Source organism: Culex quinquefasciatus, chromosome 3 (genome assembly GCF_015732765.1).
Source record: "Culex quinquefasciatus strain JHB chromosome 3, VPISU_Cqui_1.0_pri_paternal, whole genome shotgun sequence".
In the NCBI taxonomy this organism is placed as follows: Eukaryota; Metazoa; Arthropoda; class Insecta; order Diptera; family Culicidae; genus Culex; species Culex quinquefasciatus.
In genome coordinates this window covers 86,156,638-86,182,325 of record NC_051863.1, presented here as the reverse complement: position 1 = coordinate 86,182,325, position 25,688 = coordinate 86,156,638, and the positions used below count along the sequence as shown (strand labels likewise).

The window sequence follows — 25,688 nt, the reverse complement described above, 5'->3', positions numbered from 1 at the left end:
TCAGGATGCGTTTGTCGCACGTACAAGCTAGACTACCGTAAACATTTGTAATTATAACTCGGGACTCCAGCAACCAACTTCAACCAAACTTTGGGACAATGCACAGAATGGTGAGCCAAACAAAACGTGATTGTTATTGTTTACATTGCGTGCTCTCGTTTTTGAATATTCAAGGTCAAACATTAAAACGCGTTTTTCTCGGAACGTCAAAATGGCGGGTGCGACAAGATAGCACGACGACGTCGAGTTGAAGCACAACCGCAAATGGTTGTACTTCTCGTTGACGGATTTTCCCTTTTCCTTTTAGGTTTATTTATCTTCCTACTAAACAAAATTGATGTGCACTTTTTTATATTCAGTTGTAAAAGACTACGACAGCACCATTCATAGAAAATATTATTTTCATTCTGGAATATTATTACATCTGTTTCGTCTTAAATTTTCATAAATAATTTCATGTCGTCTGCTTAAATCGAAACGTTAATGTGCTTAAATATAAAGGATACATCATTGACGTAAAGTATGAAAAGTAATGGACCTAAATGAGAGCCGGAGGTTACATTGATGAGCCTAGATATGAAGCCTTCAAATTTAACACACTGTGTGCGATTTGTCAAATATGATTCAAGCCATGCAAGTAAGTTTGAATCGATACCTATTTTGTCCAGTTTGAAAAAAAGCATACACTCAAAATATTGTTCACCACAATGTTGCATGAAAATATAGGTGATTATTTTCCATATGGATGTTCATGCCAAATCTACGTGAACCTCTGGAGGCTAGGCTGTATCAATTTTCCAGTGTACCAATACAATCATACGCCACATCACAAGAATTTCACGTCAAGATTCCAGCCAATTCACGCAACCCATGCCTGATTGGAATATGAATATCATATGATTTTCTACTGACTTTTACAGTGTGGGAGGTTGGGTGTGGGGCATTTTCTTCTTCTTTTTTTTGTTACTTATGATCTCAAATAAATGAAAAAAAACGTTGTTCTTTTAAAATTTTATTTTCGCAGTCGCTGTTCATATTCACTAATAAACCATCTCAAATACACCACAACACTCTATACAATACACTATTTTTTTTTGTCTGGAAATTCCGAAGGGCATCTCACAAACGCACCCATGGTCCATGGTTCCGGTTCTTGCTGCTCGCGGGGTTCCCTAACCTCCTGCCGTACGCGGCCGACGTTTTCGCTATCAACTTCCTAGCACAAAACCAGCTGACGGCAAGCCACGCCTCCAAATTTTCAGGCATGGATTTCACGTAGCATTCGGTTGTGTGAGTGTAAGCTGCGTGAAAACCAAGCAGAGTTGACATGAATGCATGGTGATAGTTGCATGACTCATGTGAAACGTTGTTTTGGACCAAAAATTGGCTGCCACCGGAATTTTCATGCGACTATGTAGTGAAAGGTTTTTTGAGTGTAGTTGTGTTAGTGTAGGCTGCATTGGAAGCAAGTAGGATTGACGTGAATGCATTGTGATAGTTGCATGACTTTTGTGAAATGATGTTTGGGACCAAAAATTGGCTGCTACCGGAAATTTCATGCAACTATGTGGTGAAAGGTTTTTTGAGTGTACTCTATTTTCCGAAAAACTCATCAAAATGTTCAATCTCTAGATCCTCTAAACCTGATTTTCTAACGACTCCAAAAAAAATACTTTTTGTGATTCAAGATGGCGCATTTAAGAATTTCCGAATATTAGAATTTAAACTTCCTAAAATTTAAGAGCTCGACTAAATTACATCACATTTTTTGGTTCAAATAAGAATACAATTTATTATTTGGCAAATAAATTTACCTATTATTTAAACACACATATTTAGTCTATTCAAAAAGTTATCATTTTAACACTAAAAAATATCGCTATATCATTAACATCAATGAACTAAGCATGAAATCGTTAACACAAAAAAATCGTTCTCAATAAAACCAGACATAAAAAAAACTAACTACCCAAAAAATCCATCAATTCAAAATATACAAACGTCTCTTCAAAAGACTAATTCAATTTAGTAATAATAAAACAAAAAAAATATTACAACTAATAATAAAATGCTTGATTTCACCCAAATTGCAAACTTAATGTAAGCGTGTACTCAACATCCATCACACCAACTTGCAGTCACTTTTCAACAAGAAAGAGAAGAGAGAGCTTGCAGAAAAGTACGGGAACGGTTTTGCTGCAACTTCTGTCTCTCTCATTGCAGAAGTTCTGCCTGGGAAAAAAGTTACTTATGTTGCAGAAAAGTACGGGAACGCTCTTCTGCCGATTTCGTGCAGAATTGCAGAATTCTGCAGTACGGGAATAGACCTAATGTTACTTTGATGAGAATCAGCAGCTAACTGACCGTCCTCAGACTTTCAGGCCCATCTCAAAATTTGCAGACAGGAATTTCACGCAACCTCAAAAGCTTTGTTCATCGCCATCATTTTTCACTTCAATGTTGCATGAAAAGGCTAGTGACTTTTTTCCATAGCAGTTTCCATGTGGATATGACAAGAATTTCATGCGAACCAAAACACAGATGACTGCATGCCACGCCTCCAATTTTTCAGGCATGAATTTCACGCAACTTTAGTTGTGTGGGTGAGGGTTGCGTGCCAATCAGGTAGGGTTGACATGAATGCACTGCGACAGTTGCATGATTCATGTAAAACGTTGTTCTGGATTGAAAATTATCTGCCACCGGAGTTTTCATGCAACCCTGTGGTGAAAGATTTTTGAGTGTGTAAATCGCTTGTACGTACTTTTTTCAACACCATTTAAAATTCAAGTGTTTGGCTATTGACATTATTTCATGGCCAATCACCGAAATTTCAAGTGTTTTGCGATTGATATTTGAGTGCTCTGTACAGCAGGGCCAGATCATGTGTAGAACACTTCGTTGAGCTGTGTAAGTTTTGCTCAGTGTAGAGATAAACTGTCGACTGTTACTTCGTTAGTTGCTGCAGGTATGAAAGAAAAGTATACTATAGTTATGATCTCTGTCGTTTTCATCAAAGGAAGTGTAGACACCTTTAAAAAAATCGTGAACAGCTCACATATTTCTTTGTTATTTCTACCCGTTTTAACGTCATTCTCGGACAAGACGTCGTCGCGAGCAGTCGATCCGAACAATTGCTCCCAAGTGAGAGTCTTTTTGCCGTCTATTGGCTCTATAGCCACGTGAGTTTTTTTTTTCTTTTTTGTGCGGAATCTATTGAAAAATAGAGTAATTATGGAAAACGGAGTTCGAAAGAACACTTTGAAGTTGATGTTCGAGACCGGTGCGAAAGCACCAGTGCACATGGACGTGCTACGGTTTATCATGGACAAGCTGAAGCTTAGTGCTACGGATTTACACTCGGTCTACAAAGACGAAAATGACGGGAATTTTTACCTCAAGTTCATCGACGAAGCTGCTTTTTCGGGGTTCCTGAACAACCTTGAGGAGCATTACCAGTTCCAGTACAACGACGGTTCCACGACATTCGTCCAGCTGGCCACGGCAAGCCGGATCTTCCGATATGTCAGGATTTTTAATCTCCCTCCGGAGATTGAGGAAAAGACCATTGCCCAAGCTTTAGGACAGTACGGAACCATCCGGCAGCACGTGAGGGAACGCTATCCCAATGGACTTCCAGTTCAACGTGTACAACGGCGTACGAGGTGTACACATGGAACTAGCGAAGGAGATTCCAGCCAGCCTGTTCATCGGCCACTTCAGGGCTCGGCTTTATTACGATGGCTTGAAAAATCGGTGCTTCCATTGCAAACAAGAAGGGCACGTGAAGTCGAGCTGTCCAAAACTGGTAACAGTCTCGCCGGGAAGCGGCGGTCCACGTTCTTACAGTTCTGTGGCCGCCCGTGGGACTCCCGTTGCGCCACCGGTACTGGAGGTTCCAGCATTTAAACCACAGATGCAACTTCTAAACAGCAAACGCAATCAGTCTGTACCGACACCAGCACCTCCGCAAGTCACCGTTCCGGTTACCGAAGCAGCGATCTCGCAGCGAGAAAAGGTTCCAGCTGACGGCGCAGCACTACCAGCAGTAACACCAGCAACAAGTGGCAGTTCTGTGGCGGGTTCCAGCAAGACCCCGGCGGAGATTCTGAAGGTTCTGCAGAGCATAAAGAAACGGAGGAGCCCATGGACACCAGCCTCGACAAGAGGCCAGCAGATCCGCCATCGGATGGTGAAGGGGGGGTTTCGGAAGAGGGGGGGTCTGAAGAGGGGGGAACTGCAGAGGGGGGTGATGAGGGTTTGGGGGGGTCTGGGGTAGACGCTGACGGATTCAAAAAACAAGGAGGTAAGCGATCAAACAAAGCAAAAAAATCGAAAAAAGTGATCAAAACGATCGAAACAAGAGCAGATGCTAAGGCCAGCAAGTGAGCGTAACATAACCTCACTTGCGTTCCCGTAGAACACGTGGTGCTGACAGTCAGTTAAAGTTTTTTGTGCGTATTGGTTTGCCGGAAGATGGTCTTTACTCGTAGTATTTGTACAATCAACATCAATTCTATTAGTTGTATTGCAAAGAAACTATTACTTAGAGATTTTATTTTTAACACAGACATTGACATACTTTTGCTACAAGAAGTAGCCTTTGAAAGTTTTGGATTCTTACATTCTCACACAGCTATAGTTAATTTTAATAACGATAGTATTGGTACAGCTATTCTTGTGCGCAAAGGTATTGAGTTTAGTAACGTGTTGATGGGATCGTGCGGACGTATCTGTGTCTATCGATAACTTTAACATTATTAATATTTACGCTGCTTCAGGTACTAATCGCAAAAAAGAAAGGGATATTCTTTTTTCTTCAACGATAATACCACATTTATCATCTGTAAAAATAACATTATTGCTGGAGATTTTAACTGCATTTTACTTTCTTCTGATTCAAACAGTACAGTTCCAAATTTTTGCAAAGGACTTGAATCTTTGGTTAAATCCGTTTGTTTGTTCGATGTGGAAAAGGAAAAAAAATAAATCAGTTCAATTTACATTCATTCGTGGAATATCTATGTCAAGACTCGATCGCTTTTATGCTCCAAAAGACTTTTAAGCAAGGTTCTGTCTGTGTCAACCGCAGCAGTTCCTTTCTCTGATCACCATGCCGTTCTTATTAAATATCAGGTTCCTGATGGAATTCCATTGAAATTATTTGGAAGAGGATTTTGGAAAATCAATCCGAGTTTGATTGATAATTCAGACATTCATAATAAATTGATAACTGTTTTAAATGACTTAGAAACCCGTGAAATGTTTTCGCGAGATTTGAACAAATGGTGGAATCAAACAGTGAAAGTCAAAATTAAGCAAACTTATCTGAAAGTTTTCATTTGAATCAGCAAATCCATCGTGAGAAAAATTTTTACTATACGTGTTTAAAAGAGATTATTATAGAGCAAAGTAATGGGCGACACGTTTATGATAAAATGATTTTTATTAAATCCAAACTTTTACAAATTGAGCATGATCGTTTAAAAAACTTTTCGTTGAAAATACCTCCAACATCTCTAGCTTCTGAAGAAACTCTCTCGCTTTTTCAAATATCATCCAGTATTAAAAAAAATTACTCTGATAACTTACTACATCTTCGTACAACTAAAGGTATTACTTCAGATTACAAAGAACTAAAACCTTGTATTGAAAATTATTTTACAAAAATTTTTGCAAATGAATCTTCCAATAACACTACTCGACAAAACAAAACTTGTGTCAAGGGATTGACGATATCTCATCGGTTCCTCAGAGAAAAGGCATCCCCGAATCCGATGCAATCGACAGAATTTGATTTTATGTCCACGCGGACTGACGAGAAGCTGGTAAATTTTTAACATAAAAAATCGAACAATTTAAAAAAACTTGCGTCTCCTCCCAACTATATGAGCCATCTACAAAAATATGGAGGCGCCTGGTGCATAGCCATTTCCTTTAAGCACAACGGAAACAACCAATACAAATGTATAAAAAGTTGTCAAGTTCAGGGGTCCACAGCTAGCATTTTTGTACGATTATAAAAATAAATATTAAAAGTTTAAAATTAAAATATTTGAAAAACATTTTTTAAATATATTTGTTTACTAAAATTTTATGTTTCTCAAAGGTCTATGGGTACTTCGGGATGTCCATGGTAATCCAAGGACTCCCTAGAGTTAAGATCTATGAGTCTACCGCCGTAACAAGCAAGAGGTCGTCGGATTTTGACCCCGGATCTTGTGCGTATAGCATCAGTGCATATGGTAGACTACTATATGAATGTGTTGGGATGTCCATGGTCATCCAAGGACTCCCTGGAGTTAAGATCTACGAGTCTACCGCCGTAACAAGCAAGAGGTCGTCGGATTTTGACCCCGGATCATGTGAGTATAGCATCAGTGGATATGGTAGACTACTATATGAATGTGTTGGGATGTCCATGGTCATCCAAGGGCTCCCTGGAGTTAAGATCTACGAGTCTACCGCCGTAACAAGCAAGAGGTCGTCGGATTTTGACCACGGATTATGTGCGTATAGCATCAGTGGATATGGTAGACTACTATATGAATGTGTTGGGATGTCCATGGTCATCCAAGGACTCCCTGGAGTTAAGATCTATGAGTCTACCGCCGTAACAAGCAAGAGGTCGTCGGATTTTGACCCCGGATCATGTGCGTATAGCATCAGTGGATATGGTAGACTACTATATGAATGTGTTGGGATGTCCATGGTCATCCAAGGACTCCCTGGAGTTAAGATCTACGAGTCTACCACCGTAACAAGCAAGAGGTCGTCGGATTTTGACCACGGATTATGTGCGTATAGCATCAGTGGATATGGTAGACTACTATATGAATGTGTTGGGATGTCCATGGTCATCCAAGGACTCCCTGGAGTTAAGATCTATGAGTCTACCGCCGTAACAAGCAAGAGGTCGTCGGATTTTGACCCCGGATCATGTGCGTATAGCATCAGTGGATATGGTAGACTACTATATGAATGTGTTGGGATGTCCATGGTCATCCAAGGACTCCCTGGAGTTAAGATCTACGAGTCTACCACCGTAACAAGCAAGAGGTCATCGGATTTTGACCCCGGATCATGTGAGTATAGCATCAGTGGATATGGTAGACTACTATATGAATGTAATGGGATGTACATGGTCATCCAAGGACTCCCTGGAGTTAAGATCTACGAGTCTACCGCCGTAACAAGCAAGAGGTCGTCGGATTTTGACCCCGGATCATGTGCGTATAGCATCAGTGGATATGGTAGACTACTATATGAATGTAATGGGATGTACATGGTCATCCAAGGACTCCCTGGAGTTAAGATCTATGAGTCTACCGCCGTAACAAGCAAGAGGTCGTCGGATTTTGACCCCGGATCATGTGAGTATAGCATCAGTGGATATGGTAAACTACTATATGAATGTAATGGGATGTCCATGGTCATCCAAGGACTCCTGGAGTTAAGATCTATGAGTCTACCGCCGTAACAAGCAAGAGGTCGTCGGATTTTGACCCCGGATCATGTGCGTATAGCATCAGTGGATATGGTAGACTACTATATGAATGTGTTGGGATGTCCATGGTCATCCAAGGACTCCCTGGAGTTAAGATCTACGAGTCTACCACCGTAACAAGCAAGAGGTCATCGGATTTTGACCCCGGATCATGTGAGTATAGCATCAGTGGATATGGTAGACTACTATATGAATGTAATGGGATGTACATGGTCATCCAAGGACTCCCTGGAGTTAAGATCTATGAGTCTACCGCCGTAACAAGCAAGAGGTCGTCGGATTTTGACCCCGGATCATGTGAGTATAGCATCAGTGGATATGGTAAACTACTATATGAATGTAATGGGATGTCCATGGTCATCCAAGGACTCCCTGGAGTTAAGATCTATGAGTCTACCGCCGTAACAAGCAAGAGGTCGTCGGATTTTGACCCCGGATCATGTGAGTATAGCATCAGTGGATATGGTAAACTACTATATGAATGTAATGGGATGTCCATGGTCATCCAAGGACTCCCTGGAGTTAAGATCTACGAGTCTACCACCGTAACAAGCAAGAGGTCATCGGATTTTGACCCCGGATCATGTGAGTATAGCATCAGTGGATATGGTAGACTACTATATGAATGTAATGGGATGTACATGGTCATCCAAGGACTCCCTGGAGTTAAGATCTATGAGTCTACCGCCGTAACAAGCAAGAGGTCGTCGGATTTTGACCCCGGATCATGTGAGTATAGCATCAGTGGATATGGTAAACTACTATATGAATGTAATGGGATGTCCATGGTCATCCAAGGACTCCTGGAGTTAAGATCTATGAGTCTACCGCCGTAACAAGCAAGAGGTCGTCGGATTTTGACCCCGGATCATGTGCGTATAGCATCAGTGGATATGGTAGACTACTATATGAATGTGTTGGGATGTCCATGGTCATCCAAGGACTCCCTGGAGTTAAGATCTACGAGTCTACCACCGTAACAAGCAAGAGGTCATCGGTTTTGACCCCGGATCATGTGAGTATAGCATCAGTGGATATGGTAGACTACTATATGAATGTAATGGGATGTACATGGTCATCCAAGGACTCCCTGGAGTTAAGATCTACGAGTCTACCGCCGTAACAAGCAAGAGGTCGTCGGATTTTGACCCCGGATCATGTGAGTATAGCATCAGTGGATATGGTAAACTACTATATGAATGTAATGGGATGTCCATGGTCATCCAAGGACTCCCTGGAGTTAAGATCTATGAGTCTACCGCCGTAACAAGCAAGAGGTCGTCGGATTTTGACCCCGGATCATGTGAGTATAGCATCAGTGGATATGGTAAACTACTATATGAATGTAATGGGATGTCCATGGTCATCCAAGGACTCCCTGGAGTTAAGATCTACGAGTCTACCACCGTAACAAGCAAGAGGTCATCGGATTTTGACCCCGGATCATGTGAGTATAGCATCAGTGGATATGGTAGACTACTATATGAATGTAATGGGATGTACATGGTCATCCAAGGACTCCCTGGAGTTAAGATCTATGAGTCTACCGCCGTAACAAGCAAGAGGTCGTCGGATTTTGACCCCGGATCATGTGAGTATAGCATCAGTGGATATGGTAAACTACTATATGAATGTAATGGGATGTCCATGGTCATCCAAGGACTCCCTGGAGTTAAGATCTATGAGTCTACCGCCGTAACAAGCAAGAGGTCGTCGGATTTTGACCCCGGATCATGTGCGTATAGCATCAGTGGATATGGTAGACTACTATATGAATGTGTTGGGATGTCCATGGTCATCCAAGGACTCCCTGGAGTTAAGATCTACGAGTCTACCACCGTAACAAGCAAGAGGTCATCGGATTTTGACCCCGGATCATGTGAGTATAGCATCAGTGGATATGGTAGACTACTATATGAATGTAATGGGATGTACATGGTCATCCAAGGACTCCCTGGAGTTAAGATCTACGAGTCTACCGCCGTAACAAGCAAGAGGTCGTCGGATTTTGACCCCGGATCATGTGAGTATAGCATCAGTGGATATGGTAAACTACTATATGAATGTAATGGGATGTCCATGGTCATCCAAGGACTCCCTGGAGTTAAGATCTATGAGTCTACCGCCGTAAAAAGCAAGAGGTCGTCGGATTTTGACCCCGGATCATGTGAGTATAGCATCAGTGGATATGGTAAACTACTATATGAATGTAATGGGATGTCCAAGGTCATCCAAGGACTCCCTGGAGTTAAGATCTATGAGTCTACCGCCGTAACAAGCAAGAGGTCGTCGGATTTTGACCCCGGATCATGTGCGTATAGCATCAGTGGATATGGTAGACTACTATATGAATGTAATGAGATGTACATGGTCATCCAAGGACTCCCTGGAGTTAAGATCTACGAGTCTACCGCCGTAACAAGCAAGAGGTCGTCGGATTTTGACCACGGATTATGTGCGTATAGCATCAGTGGATATGGTAGACTAATATATGAATGTAATGGGATGTCCATGGTCATCCAAGGACTCCCTGGAGTTAAGATCTACGAGTCTACCGCCGTAACAAGCAAGAGGTCGTCGGATTTTGACCCCGGATCATGTGCGTATAGCATCAGTGGATATGGTAGACTACTATATGAATGTAATGGGATGTCCATGGTCATCCAAGGACTCCCTGGAGTTAAGATCTATGAGTCTACCGCCGTAACAAGCAAGAGGTCGTCGGATTTTGACCCCGGATCATGTGCGTATAGCATCAGTGGATATGGTAGACTACTATATAAATGTGTTGGGCTCCTGGAGTTAAGATCTACGAGTCTACCGCCGTAACAAAAAAGAGGTCGCCGTTTGGCTAAAGTGGTAAGCAAGGACTTTTGTTCATCGTTCAAACTTAAATATTTCGATAACTTCACATCGATTGTAGATCTTAACTCCAGGGAGTCCTTGGATGACCATGTACATCCCATTACATTCATATAGTAGTCTACCATATCCACTGATGCTATACGCACATGATCCGGGGTCAAAATCCGACGACCTCTTGCTTGTTACGGCGGTAGACTCATAGATCTTAACTCCAGGGAGTCCTTGGATGACCATGGACATCCCATTACATTCATATAGTAGTTTACCATATCCACTGATGCTATACGCACATAATCCGTGGTCAAAATCCGACGACCTCTTGCTTGTTACGGCGGTAGACTCATAGATCTTAACTCCAGGGAGTCCTTGGATGACCATGGACATCCCATTACATTCATATAGTAGTTTACCATATCCACTGATGCTATACTCACATGATCCGGGGTCAAAATCCGACGACCTCTTGCTTGTTACGGCGGTAGACTCATAGATCTTAACTCCAGGGAGTCCTTGGATGACCATGGACATCCCATTACATTCATATAGTAGTTTACCATATCCACTGATGCTATACGCACATGATCCGGGGTCAAAATCCGACGACCTCTTGCTTGTTACGGCGGTAGACTCATAGATCTTAACTCCAGGGAGTCCTTGGATGACCATGGACATCCCATTACATTCATATAGTAGTTTACCATATCCACTGATGCTATACTCACATGATCCGGGGTCAAAATCCGATGACCTCTTGCTTGTTACGGTGGTAGACTCGTAGATCTTAACTCCAGGGAGTCCTTGGATGACCATGGACATCCCATTACATTCATATAGTAGTTTACCATATCCACTGATGCTATACTCACATGATCCGGGGTCAAAATCCGACGACCTCTTGCTTGTTACGGCGGTAGACTCATAGATCTTAACTCCAGGGAGTCCTTGGATGACCATGGACATCCCATTACATTCATATAGTAGTTTACCATATCCACTGATGCTATACGCACATGATCCGGGGTCAAAATCCGACGACCTCTTGCTTGTTACGGCGGTAGACTCGTAGATCTTAACTCCAGGGAGCCCTTGGATGACCATGTACATCCCAACACATTCATATAGTAGTCTACCATATCCACTGATGCTATACGCACATGATCCGGGGTCAAAATCCGACGACCTCTTGCTTGTTACGGCGGTAGACTCATAGATCTTAACTCCAGGGAGTCCTTGGATGACCATGGACATCCCATTACATTCATATAGTAGTTTACCATATCCACTGATGCTATACTCACATGATCCGGGGTCAAAATCCGATGACCTCTTGCTTGTTACGGTGGTAGACTCGTAGATCTTAACTCCAGGGAGTCCTTGGATGACCATGGACATCCCATTACATTCATATAGTAGTTTACCATATCCACTGATGCTATACTCACATGATCCGGGGTCAAAATCCGACGACCTCTTGCTTGTTACGGCGGTAGACTCATAGATCTTAACTCCAGGGAGTCCTTGGATGACCATGGACATCCCATTACATTCATATAGTAGTTTACCATATCCACTGATGCTATACGCACATGATCCGGGGTCAAAATCCGACGACCTCTTGCTTGTTACGGCGGTAGACTCATAGATCTTAACTCCAGGGAGTCCTTGGATGACCATGGACATCCCATTACATTCATATAATAGTCTACCATATCCACTGATGCTATACGCACATAATCCGTGGTCAAAATCCGACGACCTCTTGCTTGTTACGGCGGTAGACTCGTAGATCTTAACTCCAGGGAGTCCTTGGATGACCATGTACATCCCATTACATTCATATAGTAGTCTACCATATCCACTGATGCTATACTCACATGATCCGGGGTCAAAATCCGACGACCTCTTGCTTGTTACGGCGGTAGACTCGTAGATCTTAACTCCAGGGAGTCCTTGGATGACCATGGACATCCCAACACATTCATATAGTAGTCTACCATATCCACTGATGCTATACTCACATGATCCGGGGTCAAAATCCGATGACCTCTTGCTTGTTACGGTGGTAGACTCGTAGATCTTAACTCCAGGGAGTCCTTGGATGACCATGGACATCCCAACACATTCATATAGTAGTCTACCATATCCACTGATGCTATACGCACATGATCCGGGGTCAAAATCCGACGACCTCTTGCTTGTTACGGCGGTAGACTCGTAGATCTTAACTCCAGGGAGCCCTTGGATGACCATGTACATCCCAACACATTCATATAGTAGTCTACCATATCCACTGATGCTATACTCACATGATCCGGGGTCAAAATCCGACGACCTCTTGCTTGTTACGGCGGTAGACTCGTAGATCTTAACTCCAGGGAGTCCTTGGATGACCATGGACATCCCAACACATTCATATAGTAGTCTACCATATGCACTGATGCTATATGCACAAGATCCGGGGTCAAAATCCAACGACCTCTTGCTTGTTACGGCGGTAGACTCATAGATCTTAACTCTAGGGAGTCCTTGGATTACCATGGACATCCCGAAGTACCCATAGACCTTTGAGAAACATAAAATTTTAGTAAACAAATATATTTAAAAAAAATGTTTTTCAAATATTTTAATTTTAAACTTTTAATATTTATTTTTATAATCGTACAAAAATGCTAGCTGTGGACCCCGAACTTGACAACTTTTTATACATTTGTATTGGTTGTTTCCGTTGTGCTTAAAGGAAATGGCTATGCACCAGGCGCCTCCATATTTTTGTAGATGGCTCATATAGTTGGGAGGAGACGCAAGTTTTTTTTAAATTGTTCGATTTTTTTATGTTAAAAAATTTACCAGCTTCTCGTCAGTCCGCGTGGACATAAAATCAAATTCTGTCGATTGCATCGGATTCGGGGATGCCTTTTCTCTGAGGAACCGATGAGATATCGTCAATCCCTTGACACAAGTTTTGTTTTGTCGAGTAGTGTAATTCGAATAACAATTTTCCAGTATTAAATAATATCAATAAATCATTAAACTTGCAAGACTCCAACATGTTAATAAGACCAATTAGTAAAGATGAATTAAATACTATTATTAAACTATCAGCCAAAAAAAAGAGTCCCGGTCCTGATGGACTCACATACGAGTTCTACGAACATTTTTTCGATGTTTTGAGTGATCATTTACTTAAGCTATTTAATAGTTATTTGAGGGATGGAACTTGCACTTAGTCGAAGGCACTTCATCATTCCAGTGTGAAAATATGTTCAATCAAGTTTGAATTTTAAGAAAATATCATTTTTTACCCGATACTTGCATTTAGTCGAAGGCACTAAATCGTTCCAGTGTGAAAATATGATCAATGAGTCAGATTTGCGATTCCTTTCCGTAGGGTCGTAAGAATTTTCGCGTCCGCCGTCGGTGTGTTTTTCGTTTTTTTGGCGTGCGTGTGTGCGTGTGAAGGTGCGGCTGGCTTTGGCTGTCTTGATGACAGTTGAGCCAGTCAGATTTACGATTCCTTTCCGTATTGTCGTAGAATTTTCGCGTCCGCCGTCGGTGTGTTTTTCGTTTTTTGGCGTGCGTGTGTGCGTGTGAAGGTGCGGCTGGCTTTGGCTGTCTTGATGACAGTTGAGCCAGTCAGATTTACGATTCCTTTCCGTATTGTCGTAGAATTTTCGCGTCCGCCGTCGGTGTGTTTTTCGTTTTTTGGCGTGCGTGTGTGCGTGTGAAGGTGCGGCTGGCTTTGGCTGTCTTGATGACAGTTGAGCCAGTCAGATTTACGATTCCTTTCCGTATTGTCGTAGAATTTTCGCGTCCGCCGTCGGTGTGTTTTTCGTTTTTTGGCGTGCGTGTGTGCGTGTGAAGGTGCGGCTGGCTTTGGCTGTCCCGATGACAGTTAAGAGTCAGATTTGCGATTCCTTTCCGTAGGGTCCGTAGAATTTTCGCGTCCGCCGTCGGTGTGTTTTTCGTTTTTTGGCGTGCGTGTGTGCGTGTGAAGGTGCGGCTGGCTTTGGCTGTCTTGATGACAGTTGAGCCAGTCAGATTTACGATTCCTTTCCGTATTGTCGTAGAATTTTCGCGTCCGCCGTCGGTGTGTTTTTCGTTTTTTGGCGTGCGTGTGTGCGTGTGAAGGTGCGGCTGGCTTTGGCTGTCCCGATGACAGTTAAGCCAGTCAGATTTGCGATTCCTTTCCGTAGGGTCGTAAGAATTTTCGCGTCCGCCGTCGGTGTGTTTTTCGTTTTTTTGGCGTGCGTGTGTGCGTGTGAAGGTGCGGCTGGCTTTGGCTGTCTTGATGACAGTTGAGCCAGTCAGATTTACGATTCCTTTCCGTATTGTCGTAGAATTTTCGCGTCCGCCGTCGGTGTGTTTTTCGTTTTTTGGCGTGCGTGTGTGCGTGTGAAGGTGCGGCTGGCTTTGGCTGTCCCGATGACAGTTGAGCCAGTCAGATTTGCGATTCCTTTCCGTAGGGTCGTAAGAATTTTCGCGTCCGCCGTCGGTGTGTTTTTCGTTTTTGGCGTGCGTGTGTGCGTGTGAAGGTGCGGCTGGCTTTGGCTGTCCCGATGACAGTTAAGCCAGTCAGATTTGCGATTCCTTTCCGTAGGGTCGTAAGAATTTTCGCGTCCGCCGTCGGTGTGTTTTTCGTTTTTTTGGCGTGCGTGTGTGCGTGTGAAGGTGCGGCTGGCTTTGGCTGTCTTGATGACAGTTGAGCCAGTCAGATTTACGATTCCTTTCCGTATTGTCGTAGAATTTTCGCGTCCGCCGTCGGTGTGTTTTTCGTTTTTTGGCGTGCGTGTGTGCGTGTGAAGGTGCGGCTGGCTTTGGCTGTCCCGATGACAGTTGAGCCAGTCAGATTTGCGATTCCTTTCCGTAGGGTCGTAAGAATTTTCGCGTCCGCCGTCGGTGTGTTTTTCGTTTTTTTGGCGTGCGTGTGTGCGTGTGAAGGTGCGGCTGGCTTTGGCTGTCTTGATGACAGTTGAGCCAGTCAGATTTACGATTCCTTTCCGTATTGTCGTAGAATTTTCGCGTCCGCCGTCGGTGTGTTTTTCGTTTTTTGGCGTGCGTGTGTGCGTGTGAAGGTGCGGCTGGCTTTGGCTGTCCCGATGACAGTTAAGCCAGTCAGATTTGCGATTCCTTTCCGTAGGGTCGTAAGAATTTTCGCGTCCGCCGTCGGTGTGTTTTTCGTTTTTTTGGCGTGCGTGTGTGCGTGTGAAGGTGCGGCTGGCTTTGGCTGTCTTGATGACAGTTGAGCCAGTCAGATTTACGATTCCTTTCCGTATTGTCGTAGAATTTTCGCGTCCGCCGTCGGTGTGTTTTTCGTTTTTTGGCGTGCGTGTGTGCGTGTGAAGGTGCGGCTGGCTTTGGCTGTCCCGATGACAGTTGAGCCAGTCAGATTTGCGATTCCTTTCCGTAGGGTCGTAAGAATTTTCGCGTCCGCCGTCGGTGTGTTTTTCGTTTTTTTGGCGTGCGTGTGTGCGTGTGAAGGTGCGGCTGGCTTTGGCTGTCCCGATGACAGTTAAGCCAGTCAGATTTGCGATTCCTTTCCGTAGGGTCGTAAGAATTTTCGCGTCCGCCGTCGGTGTGTTTTTCGTTTTTTGGCGTGCGTGTGTGCGTGTGAAGGTGCGGCTGGCTTTGGCTGTCCCGATGACAGTTAAGCCAGTCAGATTTGCGATTCCTTTCCGTAGGGTCGTAGAATTTTCGCGTCCGCCGTCGGTGTGTTTTTCGTTTTTTGGCGTGCGTGTGTGCGTGTGAAGGTGCGGCTGGCTTTGGCTGTCTCGATGACAGTTGAGCCAGTCAGATTTGCGATTCCTTTCCGTAGGGTCGTAGAATTTTCGCGTCCGCCGTCGGTGTGTTTTTCGTTTTTTTGGCGTGCGTGTGTGCGTGTGAAGGGGTGCGGCTGGCTTTGGCTGTCCCGATGACAGCTAGCCAGTTTGATTTGACCCTATCAACACCCTATCATACCATTTCAGCTCGATACACATCGAAACTCGTCGTTCGCACCGTTAATCAGTACCTCACTAAACATCAATCATTAAAAACTCGTAAAATCATCTCAAGTTAAAAGTTACATTGTTTAATCCTTCATTCTTTAATTACAAATGATTTTTGTTCTATCTTTCCACAGCCGGCTGTCTAAGACTAGACCATTTCATTTAAAATTTAACAACCGATAAACGGGAAATGTCTCATCCGCAGCATCCGATTGTTTGCCTTGAGAATAATATATAATACCTTTCACCAAACACTATGATTTTGGGTCGCATCATCATCTTCTATGATGAATCCTGACCAAACACCCTATCCTACTAACAAGTTTTCAGGTTCCTGGCGCTCGTGGGGTGTAAGCACAGAGTAAATCAGCTGCCCTAGTAGCAACCTGCGCTAACTAACATTCCCGTCCCTTAAAATCGAGGTCTACAAACTGACATGGCGGGCGCCGTTGGTGGCCAATGACTGTTACCTATTCGCAACTGATCTAGCTTTAGCAATCATGGTGTTTTATCTTTTCAGCGCATTCATACATGCTGTTGATAAGGGAAACACCACTAGATCGTCGAAGCCTATAATCAGTAGTGCTGAAAGGATATTACGGTTCTGTTCAGCAACGGAGGGGCAACCATGGGTGATCTCTCATGCTCATGCTCATGCTCATGCTTAATAGTTATTTGAGGGATGGAGTATGCCCGGAACCAAGTTTTTCAGAAGGAATTATAGCCTTAGTTCCAAAAAATGGAGACCAAACTGACATTTCAAATAAAAGACCAATTAGTATGCTTAACTGTGATTATACAATTTTCAGTAAAATTCTAGCAAACAGACTACACGCAGTTTTACCAAATTTAATTGGACCTGGCCAGGCAGCCTGTAATCCAGAGAAATCATGTATATATAATCTTCGTTTAATTCGCAATATCTGTCTCCGTGCTGAGCAAACAAAAAGGTTAAAAGGTCTTATATTAAGCATTGATTTAGAAAAAGCATTTGATAATGTTAGCCATGACTTTCTTTGGGCTGTTCTCAAAAAGTACGGTTTTCCAAATGAATTCATTACATGCATACAAAATCTTTACAAACACGCTTCATCGAAAATTCTTTTCAATGGATTTTTAACAAATTCGATTTTAATATTAAATTCTGTTCGACAAGGTTGCCCTTTGAGCATGGCTCTATTCGCGCTGTACATTGAACCACTGATTCGTTTGATATATGACAATGTTCAAGGTTGTTTCATAGCAAACACTTTCATAAAAGTGATTGCTTACGCAGACGATCTGAACATTTTTGTTTTAAACGATCACGAGTTTGATACTGTGCTGGAGCTCTTCAACTATTTTAGTATTTTTCTAAAATAAAATTGAATGCCAGGAAATCTCATTTTATGAGATTAAATAACTGTCGTTCGGCCCTCACATGTTAGAAGAAAAATGAGCTTAAAAATTCTTGGAATTGTTTTTATCAGGACTTTTCTAGAACAGTAGATAGTAATTATAATTCAATCATACCAAAATTTAAAAATGTATTAGCACAACATTCAAAGCGAAAATTAAATCTAGTTCAAAAATGCATAGTGTTAAACTCCTACGCTTTGTCCAAAATCTGGTACATTGCCCAGATATTTCCACCCTCGAACAAACATTTGGCAGACATTAGAAAAAGTTGTGGTTGGTTTATATGGACCAACTTTTTCAAAGTAGATAGAAATCAGCTCTATCTTCCATTAGAAAAAGGTGGGCTTGGATTAGCAGATCCAGAAGTAAAAGCGCAATCCCTTTTTGTTAAAAATATAATTTTTGCATTTAATGATGATAAAGATAGCTTTATGTTAGCACAAACCCGTAATAAATCTCTTACTAGAAACGCACGAGCATGGCTGGATCTCGCGTCAGAGTTGTCTCATTTTAGTTATTTGGATAGCTGTAAATCATTTTATAACTTTCTTTTACAAAAAAAGGAAAACTATTCCTAAAGTTGAACGTGAGAATCCAGAATTTTCATGGGAAATAATTTGGGAAAACATTAGCAAAAATTTTTTTAAGTTCCTATGCAAAAGAGGCGTTATACATGGTGTATAATAATTTAGTCCCAAATAGATCAAAAATGTTTCGTTTAAAAGTTAGAGGAGTTGTAGATAACCTTTGTGAGATTTGTAATAATGTTGACAGTACAGAACACAGGATAAAAAATTGTAAAAATACCAGGCCAGTTTGGGAATGGGTGGAAGAGATTATTAGCAAGAGATTGAAGTTAGTAGTAGAAGATCCAGAAGAAATCATGCAAATGAGTATAGTAACATCAATGAAAAGAAAAGCATGTTTATGGCTAGTAGCAGAAGTAATTTGTTTTAATCTTAAAAATACCAATACCGCAACAGTAAAGGACTTTCAGCACCACATAAGAAAAATCAGATGGAACTTTCGAGAAGTTTTCAAGAAACATTTTGGGAATCTGCTAAATATTTGCTAAGATCGCTATTTTTTGTTGTAAAATATCTCCGTAAAATAAAGACGAAAACGAAGTTGACTTTATAGCTGTCGGCCACCATTGCTAGGTACCAACCACTAGTGTCTTCCTTTTATCTACAAGGACTTCGCCGCCCTGGGCTTCTAAGTGTATGAAAGTATGGCACGGAGCGACGGCGCCGAATACCCATATTTACACAAAGAATTTTAGAGCGCCCGCCGCGGGATTCGAACCGTCGACCTCTGGGTTGTGAGTCCAGTGCGCGGTCCGATTGATCCACACGGGCGGGACGTAAAATAAAGACAATCATGTGAAAAAAAAAAACGTCTTTAACGTTTCTGGCTATTGTTTGTGAGCTTTGTGAGCTTTTTGGTTACCATGTTTTAGATTTTTTACTTCCCTCGTAAACCATGGCGAATGTTTGTCATTAGTACGTCTACTTCTTCGTGTTGGAATGCATTCATCGAAAATTTCGCAAATTATGCCGTAGAAAATATAGACTGCTTGGTCAATATTTGTTTCTCCTTCTGATAATGTTTTCAGTCAACTTCCAGTAATTCAATTCAATTTCAATTCAATTAGTTTTTATTAGTAAATAATCAATTCACAATTTCGTAATTCTTATAACCTAATACAGTTTTGGAGTACCTTTCAACTATGATGTGTACTATAGTTCATTTTGATGTAATTGAATATTCTAACAATGGATTTGCCAACAGAAGGGAAAAATATTAAAAAAAAACCTTCTAAATTTGCTAAGGAAAAGGATAGAGATAGAAAAGCTTAAAACTTGATCACAGTTTGTCTTTTGACGTCGAAAAACTTCGCTGCACAAGGCAGCTTATCCATTGTAGATATACTTCATCATAAGCTCACTCAGAGCTTGGAATTGTTCTGCCTTGTTCCGGCAGGCACGAAAGCGCGTGAGCATCTCTCCAGCAAGAGCAAAAAACTCGGGAAGCGTGAAGAGATCATCTCCGGTAACGTCTGCTTGTCCCGGTGAAGTACCGCTCCCAGAAGCGGCTACTCTAGCGTACGAACCTCCCCAACCGGGAGGGAACGCTGGGTTGGTCGATGGAACCGCTCCGCCGCCAGCTGCTGCAGCGTTCGTGCTCGAAGTCTTTGGAGGTTGGCGGGACGCTGGCGCTTTCTTCTTCTTGTCCTGCTCCTCGAGGTACTTTTTCCACGCGGCACAGCCACGGAAATTCGCCGTGTGGTTTCCACCACAGTTCGCGCACTTGACGCGCGCTTTGTGCTGCTGGGCGTTTTCCCCCAGCTGGTCTTTCCGCGGAAGATTGCACCTTTCGGTGAAGTAGGTCTCACCGCACTTTACGCACCGGGGCGGAAGATTACAGTTTCTTGAACCGTGTCCGAATTTTTGACAGCGGTGGCATTGCGCTGCGTCGGTCGGATTCTTCGTATAGAATCGCCGCGTCACGAAGAAGCCGTCCAGTGCTTTGATCCGCCGTAGGTCCTGGATTTTGACCGACCCACGATCGAAGTACAGGAGGTACAATGTGTACGTACCTGTCACCGTTGTCGATTTCGAGAGCACCTTAACCTCTCGAGGCTTAACCTTGACGCCCGACAGGTGTTCTTCCAGGTCAGAGATCGGGCGGTCCGGATATCCCTGAAGGACGATCTTCACTGGGACCTTCTCTGCTGGGTCAAATGTGAAGAATTTGAAGTTTCGCAACTTCAACTTCTTCACTACCAAGTCGAAATTCTGTTTTTAATGCGTAATCACTTGCACCGAAGTTTTACTAATTTTAAGACAATATTGGAGTCCCTCAAGCAACTCGTCAACATCGTCCGCCAACGTATCCAAAACAAAAATTGGAGGTGGTCGTCGTTCCTTCGGAGGGTTACACTTTTTCTGCTTTCCTTACTTGCGCGCAAGTTCATCATCGTCATCGTCGTCGCCAGCACTGCTGCTGTCACTGGCGGTGTTGTTTTCTTCTCCACTCAGCATCTCAAATTCGTTGCTGGTGGGAACGTTGGAAGTGGTTGTTGTCGTAGTGCTGGTGGACTGCTGCTGCTGCTGCTGGTCGGAAGTGCTTCCGGATGCCGGGTCGATTGTCTCGTCCGTACTGGGGACTCACGTGGACGGTATGACACGTGTAAAAAGAAGGATCGGTGACGTCACCGGGCACGCTCCCGTGCGCGATGGCGGTCGATGCGGCGTTGGTGTGTTTACCTTTCTGCACTCTGCCGGTAGATGAACTTCGCGGATTTTCGAGGCCGCACTCGAACTGCCACGGCCACGGCCGGCCCTTGGCATGCTGGAGCAGCAAACTCGCGGGTAAACACTGTTAATTACGGCGAAAAAATCGAAAAGTTTGAGGAGCTCCAAACAGTTGACTGTGGCTGGCTGGTGTTGAACTTCCAGTAATCTACGTTTTATTAAGGAATAATTGGCTTTATTTGGAATTTGGAATTTCTTCGTAATCTGAACCATCTGGCCTATTACAAGCCATGTGCACAAAAAGTGGAAATTCAATTGCTGTATGATGAGCCTCGTTTTTCCAGAGTGGGTTTTGGCCTCTGTCACACAGAAGCCTTCGGTCATGTTAGTGAATAGAATATCTAAAAAGCGATTATTACGATTTTTACATGATTAATTTGATTTAGACCGAGAGAATACATTTTATCGAAAATTAATAGTAATCTTTCACCACAGACAAACAGACGGGACACTCGAGTGCGGAACCATCGAGTGCGGAACCATCGTCCTGCAATTTAGCTTCGGCATCCACTCACCCGGCGCTGATGGCGCTGCTGCCGTGGCAGCTCGCCCGTCTTTCCTCAGTGTGTGTGATGTGTTTTGTTGTTGTAAAGTTGATCGTGAGCACGTGGCAGCAAATTAAAACAAAAAAATATGGAATTCTGGAATTCTAACGGTGATCCACAATCCAGGTTTTGCGGAACAAGATTGGGACACACGCCATGGCGGAAGGCAATTATTATTGAAATTGAATATACCTAAAATGTTTTTCGTGGAAAGGTAGCTAAGGGGGTCCCTTTTCGATATTTGTGAGTGACCTAGAAAATATTTCACCGAGGGATTTTCGATTTTTTGTCATTTTCAGTTTTTTAACTGTATAAATGGAGGCGCACGGTACTTTTGGTTACTTTGCGGTTGCACAACACCTCCGAAATACGTTTAAATGCAACGCAACTGGTAAGGAACCGGTCAACGGTTCCCTCTCTTTTGTTATGCTGTTCGGAAAGATGTTTCTTGACCCCTTTGCTTCGAAGCTGCGCACTTTCCCTAATAATAAATCACTTTCTAATGTTTCTAACCATGGGGCATGTGTTGTTTTAGTTTTTTGTCATTGTGGTATTGTCTGTAACATAACTACCTGCACCTTTTCCAATACTTTAATTGCACAATTGCAGATTCCCCCTAATGATCGATACGGCGTTGATATAACACCGCTAAGTTATATACCTGGTGGGAAAATCGAAAAATACCTCGGAAATCTGAATTTCTTTTTCATAAGAGAGAGTACAGCTGTGAAAGAAAATGGAGGTATCAGCGGATTTGTGCACAGCTTCATCACAGAGGTGCTGTCGGTGATCAGGGCCCACGTTACAGCTCTCGGTGGAAACGCCATGACTGCTTTCTACATGACTGAACTGATACTCGTTGACAATCTTCACAAAAATCAGGTACGATTTTCCCAACATTTTCTACAAGTTGGTAAAAATTAATAATAATTATAATTATTATTTATCCATGTTTCATTTCAGGGTCAATGTTTAATGAGCGCCGGAGGAGATGTTGTTTTTGTATCTTACTACAAGGACGACTGATGATGTTGATTATACTACGACAATTTCTAGAGTTTTTCCTGTGAACATATGAAACATAATGGCTTATAGGACCCTATTAAAAAAAAACTCGTTTGATGATTATGCAATAAAAAAAATCCGTAATTAAAAAATTTGTCAAAAGTAATCGATGGTCAGGCCAAACTAAATCATTCTAAATTATTTTATACTCATGACACAATTTTCTTTCAATTGTAAAACAACTTTCTTCTTATAACATATTCAAAAAAGTCAAGAATGTTGAAAGAGGTTTATACAAAAGTCACTTTTAACAAAAAAAAAAAAAAATAGAATTTGTTATGACCAAACATTGTTAGCGCCAACTTAAACTAAAAGAGGAGGTTGAGCAATTCTCTGAGATTTCGGTAATTCGATTTTTTTTTGTATTTTTCAATCCGGCTGAAACTTTTTTGGTGCATTTGGTATGCCCTAAGAAGCCATAGGGGACCACGTTTTCCACTTTTGCTCCATCAAACCGACTACTTTATCGACTTCATTTAGCTGGTCGAGATAGGATGCCGTATTTTCAGACGATGACTCAGCACTTTTCCACTTTAGCTATTAAAAAATCCAGATGGCAGCACGGTGTAACGCCACGTCCCTATTTTGCATCATTAGTTTGTCCATATAATTTTCCATACAAATTTGGCAGCTGTCCATACAAAAATAATATATGAAAATTGAAAAATCTGGAAAATTCTGAAAGGTTGGCATTTGATGTCCTCTGAAACATACCAGGCAATAAAAAAAATTCAGGGCATACCGAATGCACCAGAAATGTTTCAGTCGTACTAAAAAATACAAAAATCAAAATTAATTTAAAAAAAGCCCGATTTCATACAGAACTGCTCAGTTGTATTCGCCTTGTGGTTCAATATTTTTGTTTTTTTTTCTCAGATATAATAACTACATATTGTGCATTTCGATATTTGAATTTTAAACTTATGTATCCCTGCCTTTCCCTGATTTTTTTACTGCTAATTGATTAGGTAGTTCACTTCCCGTTCATTAATTTTTCAGCTGCATAAGAAGTCATTGAACAATTTAAAAAAATATATCACAAATTTACTTTAATAATGGTATTAGATGGTATTAGATTAGAAATGTTTTTAAATGTCTTCAAAACTCGATTCACAAATAAACAACTGTGCAATAATTTATGGTCTTAATTTATTCATTCAATTTATCATCTAGCATCATTGGGAATGGAATATACATATTTACATTGGCATTTTCATATCGAGAAATTTCACATTGGGGGCTATTTGGAAACGTTCATGAATCATGTTGTAGTAATTTGCACCACATTTTCATTCATAATAAAAAAAAGCCAACTGCAATTTGCAATTTGCAAATTGAGATATCTGTAATGAATGTCGTAGTTTAACGTCTTCGACCAAATCGTAAGAATACGTGGTCCACATCAGTCCGTTTGCCATTGCTGCTTGGAGCCAGTAAATCCTCACCTTGATATAGCAGTGCTGAAAAATGGAACAAGAGCAGAATTATATAATCACTCACTTTATATTGTCCGTTTCTTTCATAGGTACACGCCGCGCAGCATTTCAGAATGTGCCATAGACATTGTTATCAGCGATTTTCTGCACTTTTAGTGCAATAAAAAACATACCTGGCAACAATTGCAAGCGATTCGAAAATTATCCAACTATATGTTTTTGTAATTTTGCCCGCTTAATTTGAATTTGTCCTCAGAATTGAGCCAAAGTGTCAAAAAACTATTTTTGGTCATATTTTGGGTTTTTATGATAATTATACATAGAAACCCAAAATAAGGTTTACTCAGATGAAACTATGAAACTATTGGCACTACGCCCCCCGGGGCACCCGCATAAAAATGTATGATGATTTGCACTGTTAAAACCATCCAATTACAATACATATTACAATATTTATGGTAAGTTTATTGTTGACTTTTTCGAACTTTACTGGAATGGCGATGAAGCTACTATACAATTCATGGTTACAGATAATTGGAAGGTTTTGTTATTGGAAATGTTATAAATGGAAACAATAAAACTATCGTAAAATTCATGAATACAGCAAATCTTATGGTTTTTGTATTGGAAATCTCATAATGCATTTTTCCAATTTTTTGTTACATTACGTTCATTGTAATGTTATAGTTGCGTAGTGTGAACTTTTTTAACGATTTTTTTTTTAAATATAATAAAAGTATTTAAAACGAGTTATATTTCAAATACAAAACTTCACAAACGATTTTGTGAAAAACTCAAATCAAATCAAATTATTTTAAAAACTTAAGCATTAAAACATTAATTATTTAACTGTTCCCACACAAAAAAAAAATATTAAAATATTAATTTATTAATATATTGATATATTAATATATTAATATATTAATATATTCAAAAAATCAAATTATTCGCTCTACAGCATTGACTTGGCGTTCTCGATTGCGAGATTCCTACTCGAAACTAGGTGTCCGAAGGTTTGATTGTTGAGGCAATTGCAAACCTCTTTTACACCTTAGTCTCCATCCATCCCGGGATTCGAACTGACGACCTTTGGATTGTTAGTCCAACTGCCTACCAGCGACTCCACCGAGACAGGACCCAGGGAGACGACTCCTACACCTGGACTGAGCTAACGACCTAACCTTTTTAGGTTAGTCCGGGGCCAACATTTACTTCCCGTCCGACGGAAGGCGTGATCAGACAAATCTCGTCTCGAAAAATGCCACCGGGACCGTCTGGGATCGAACCCAGGCCGACTACCCACTACACCACGGTCCCTAACATATAATATATTATAATATATAAATATATTAATGTATTACAATATTTAAATAATAAAATATTAAAATATTAAAATATTAAAATATTAAAATATTAAAATATTAAAATATTAAAATATTAAAATATTAAAATATTAAAATATTAAAATATTAAAATAATAATATATTTATATATTAATATTATAACACATTAATATATTAATATATTACACTCAAACCCCGATGGTTTGACACCAACTGTTGTCAAACGAA

General features: G+C 41.5%; 2 protein-coding genes across 2 annotated transcripts in view; one reads left to right on the top strand and one right to left on the bottom strand.

Annotated features, from left to right (window-relative positions):
• Positions 1-442: 442 nt before the first annotated feature.
• Positions 443-23,816, top strand: LOC6046210 (C2 domain-containing protein 5). The gene is made up of 3 exons (XM_038262480.1): positions 443-637; positions 22,226-22,498; positions 22,580-23,816. The coding sequence occupies exons 1-3, from the start codon at positions 620-622 to the stop codon at positions 22,640-22,642; spliced, it is 354 nt and encodes a 117-aa protein (XP_038118408.1). The 5' UTR covers positions 443-619; the 3' UTR covers positions 22,643-23,816.
• The window catches only part of LOC6046209 (dromyosuppressin), a 52,419-nt gene continuing 50,542 nt past the window's right edge, over positions 23,812-25,688 (bottom strand). The window contains exon 3 of the mRNA XM_001863403.2: positions 23,812-24,141. Within this exon, the coding sequence (XP_001863438.2) occupies positions 24,044-24,141 (98 nt within the window). The 3' untranslated portion in view covers positions 23,812-24,043. The remainder of the gene's footprint in view (positions 24,142-25,688) is intronic.

What these genes read in the sequence shown, in the direction of transcription:
- LOC6046210 (XM_038262480.1), top strand. An exon ending in ACAATCTTCACAAAAATCAG is followed by an intron (nt 22,499 to 22,579) that starts GTACGATTTTCC and finishes GTTTCATTTCAG; the next exon opens with GGTCAATGTTTAATGAGCGC.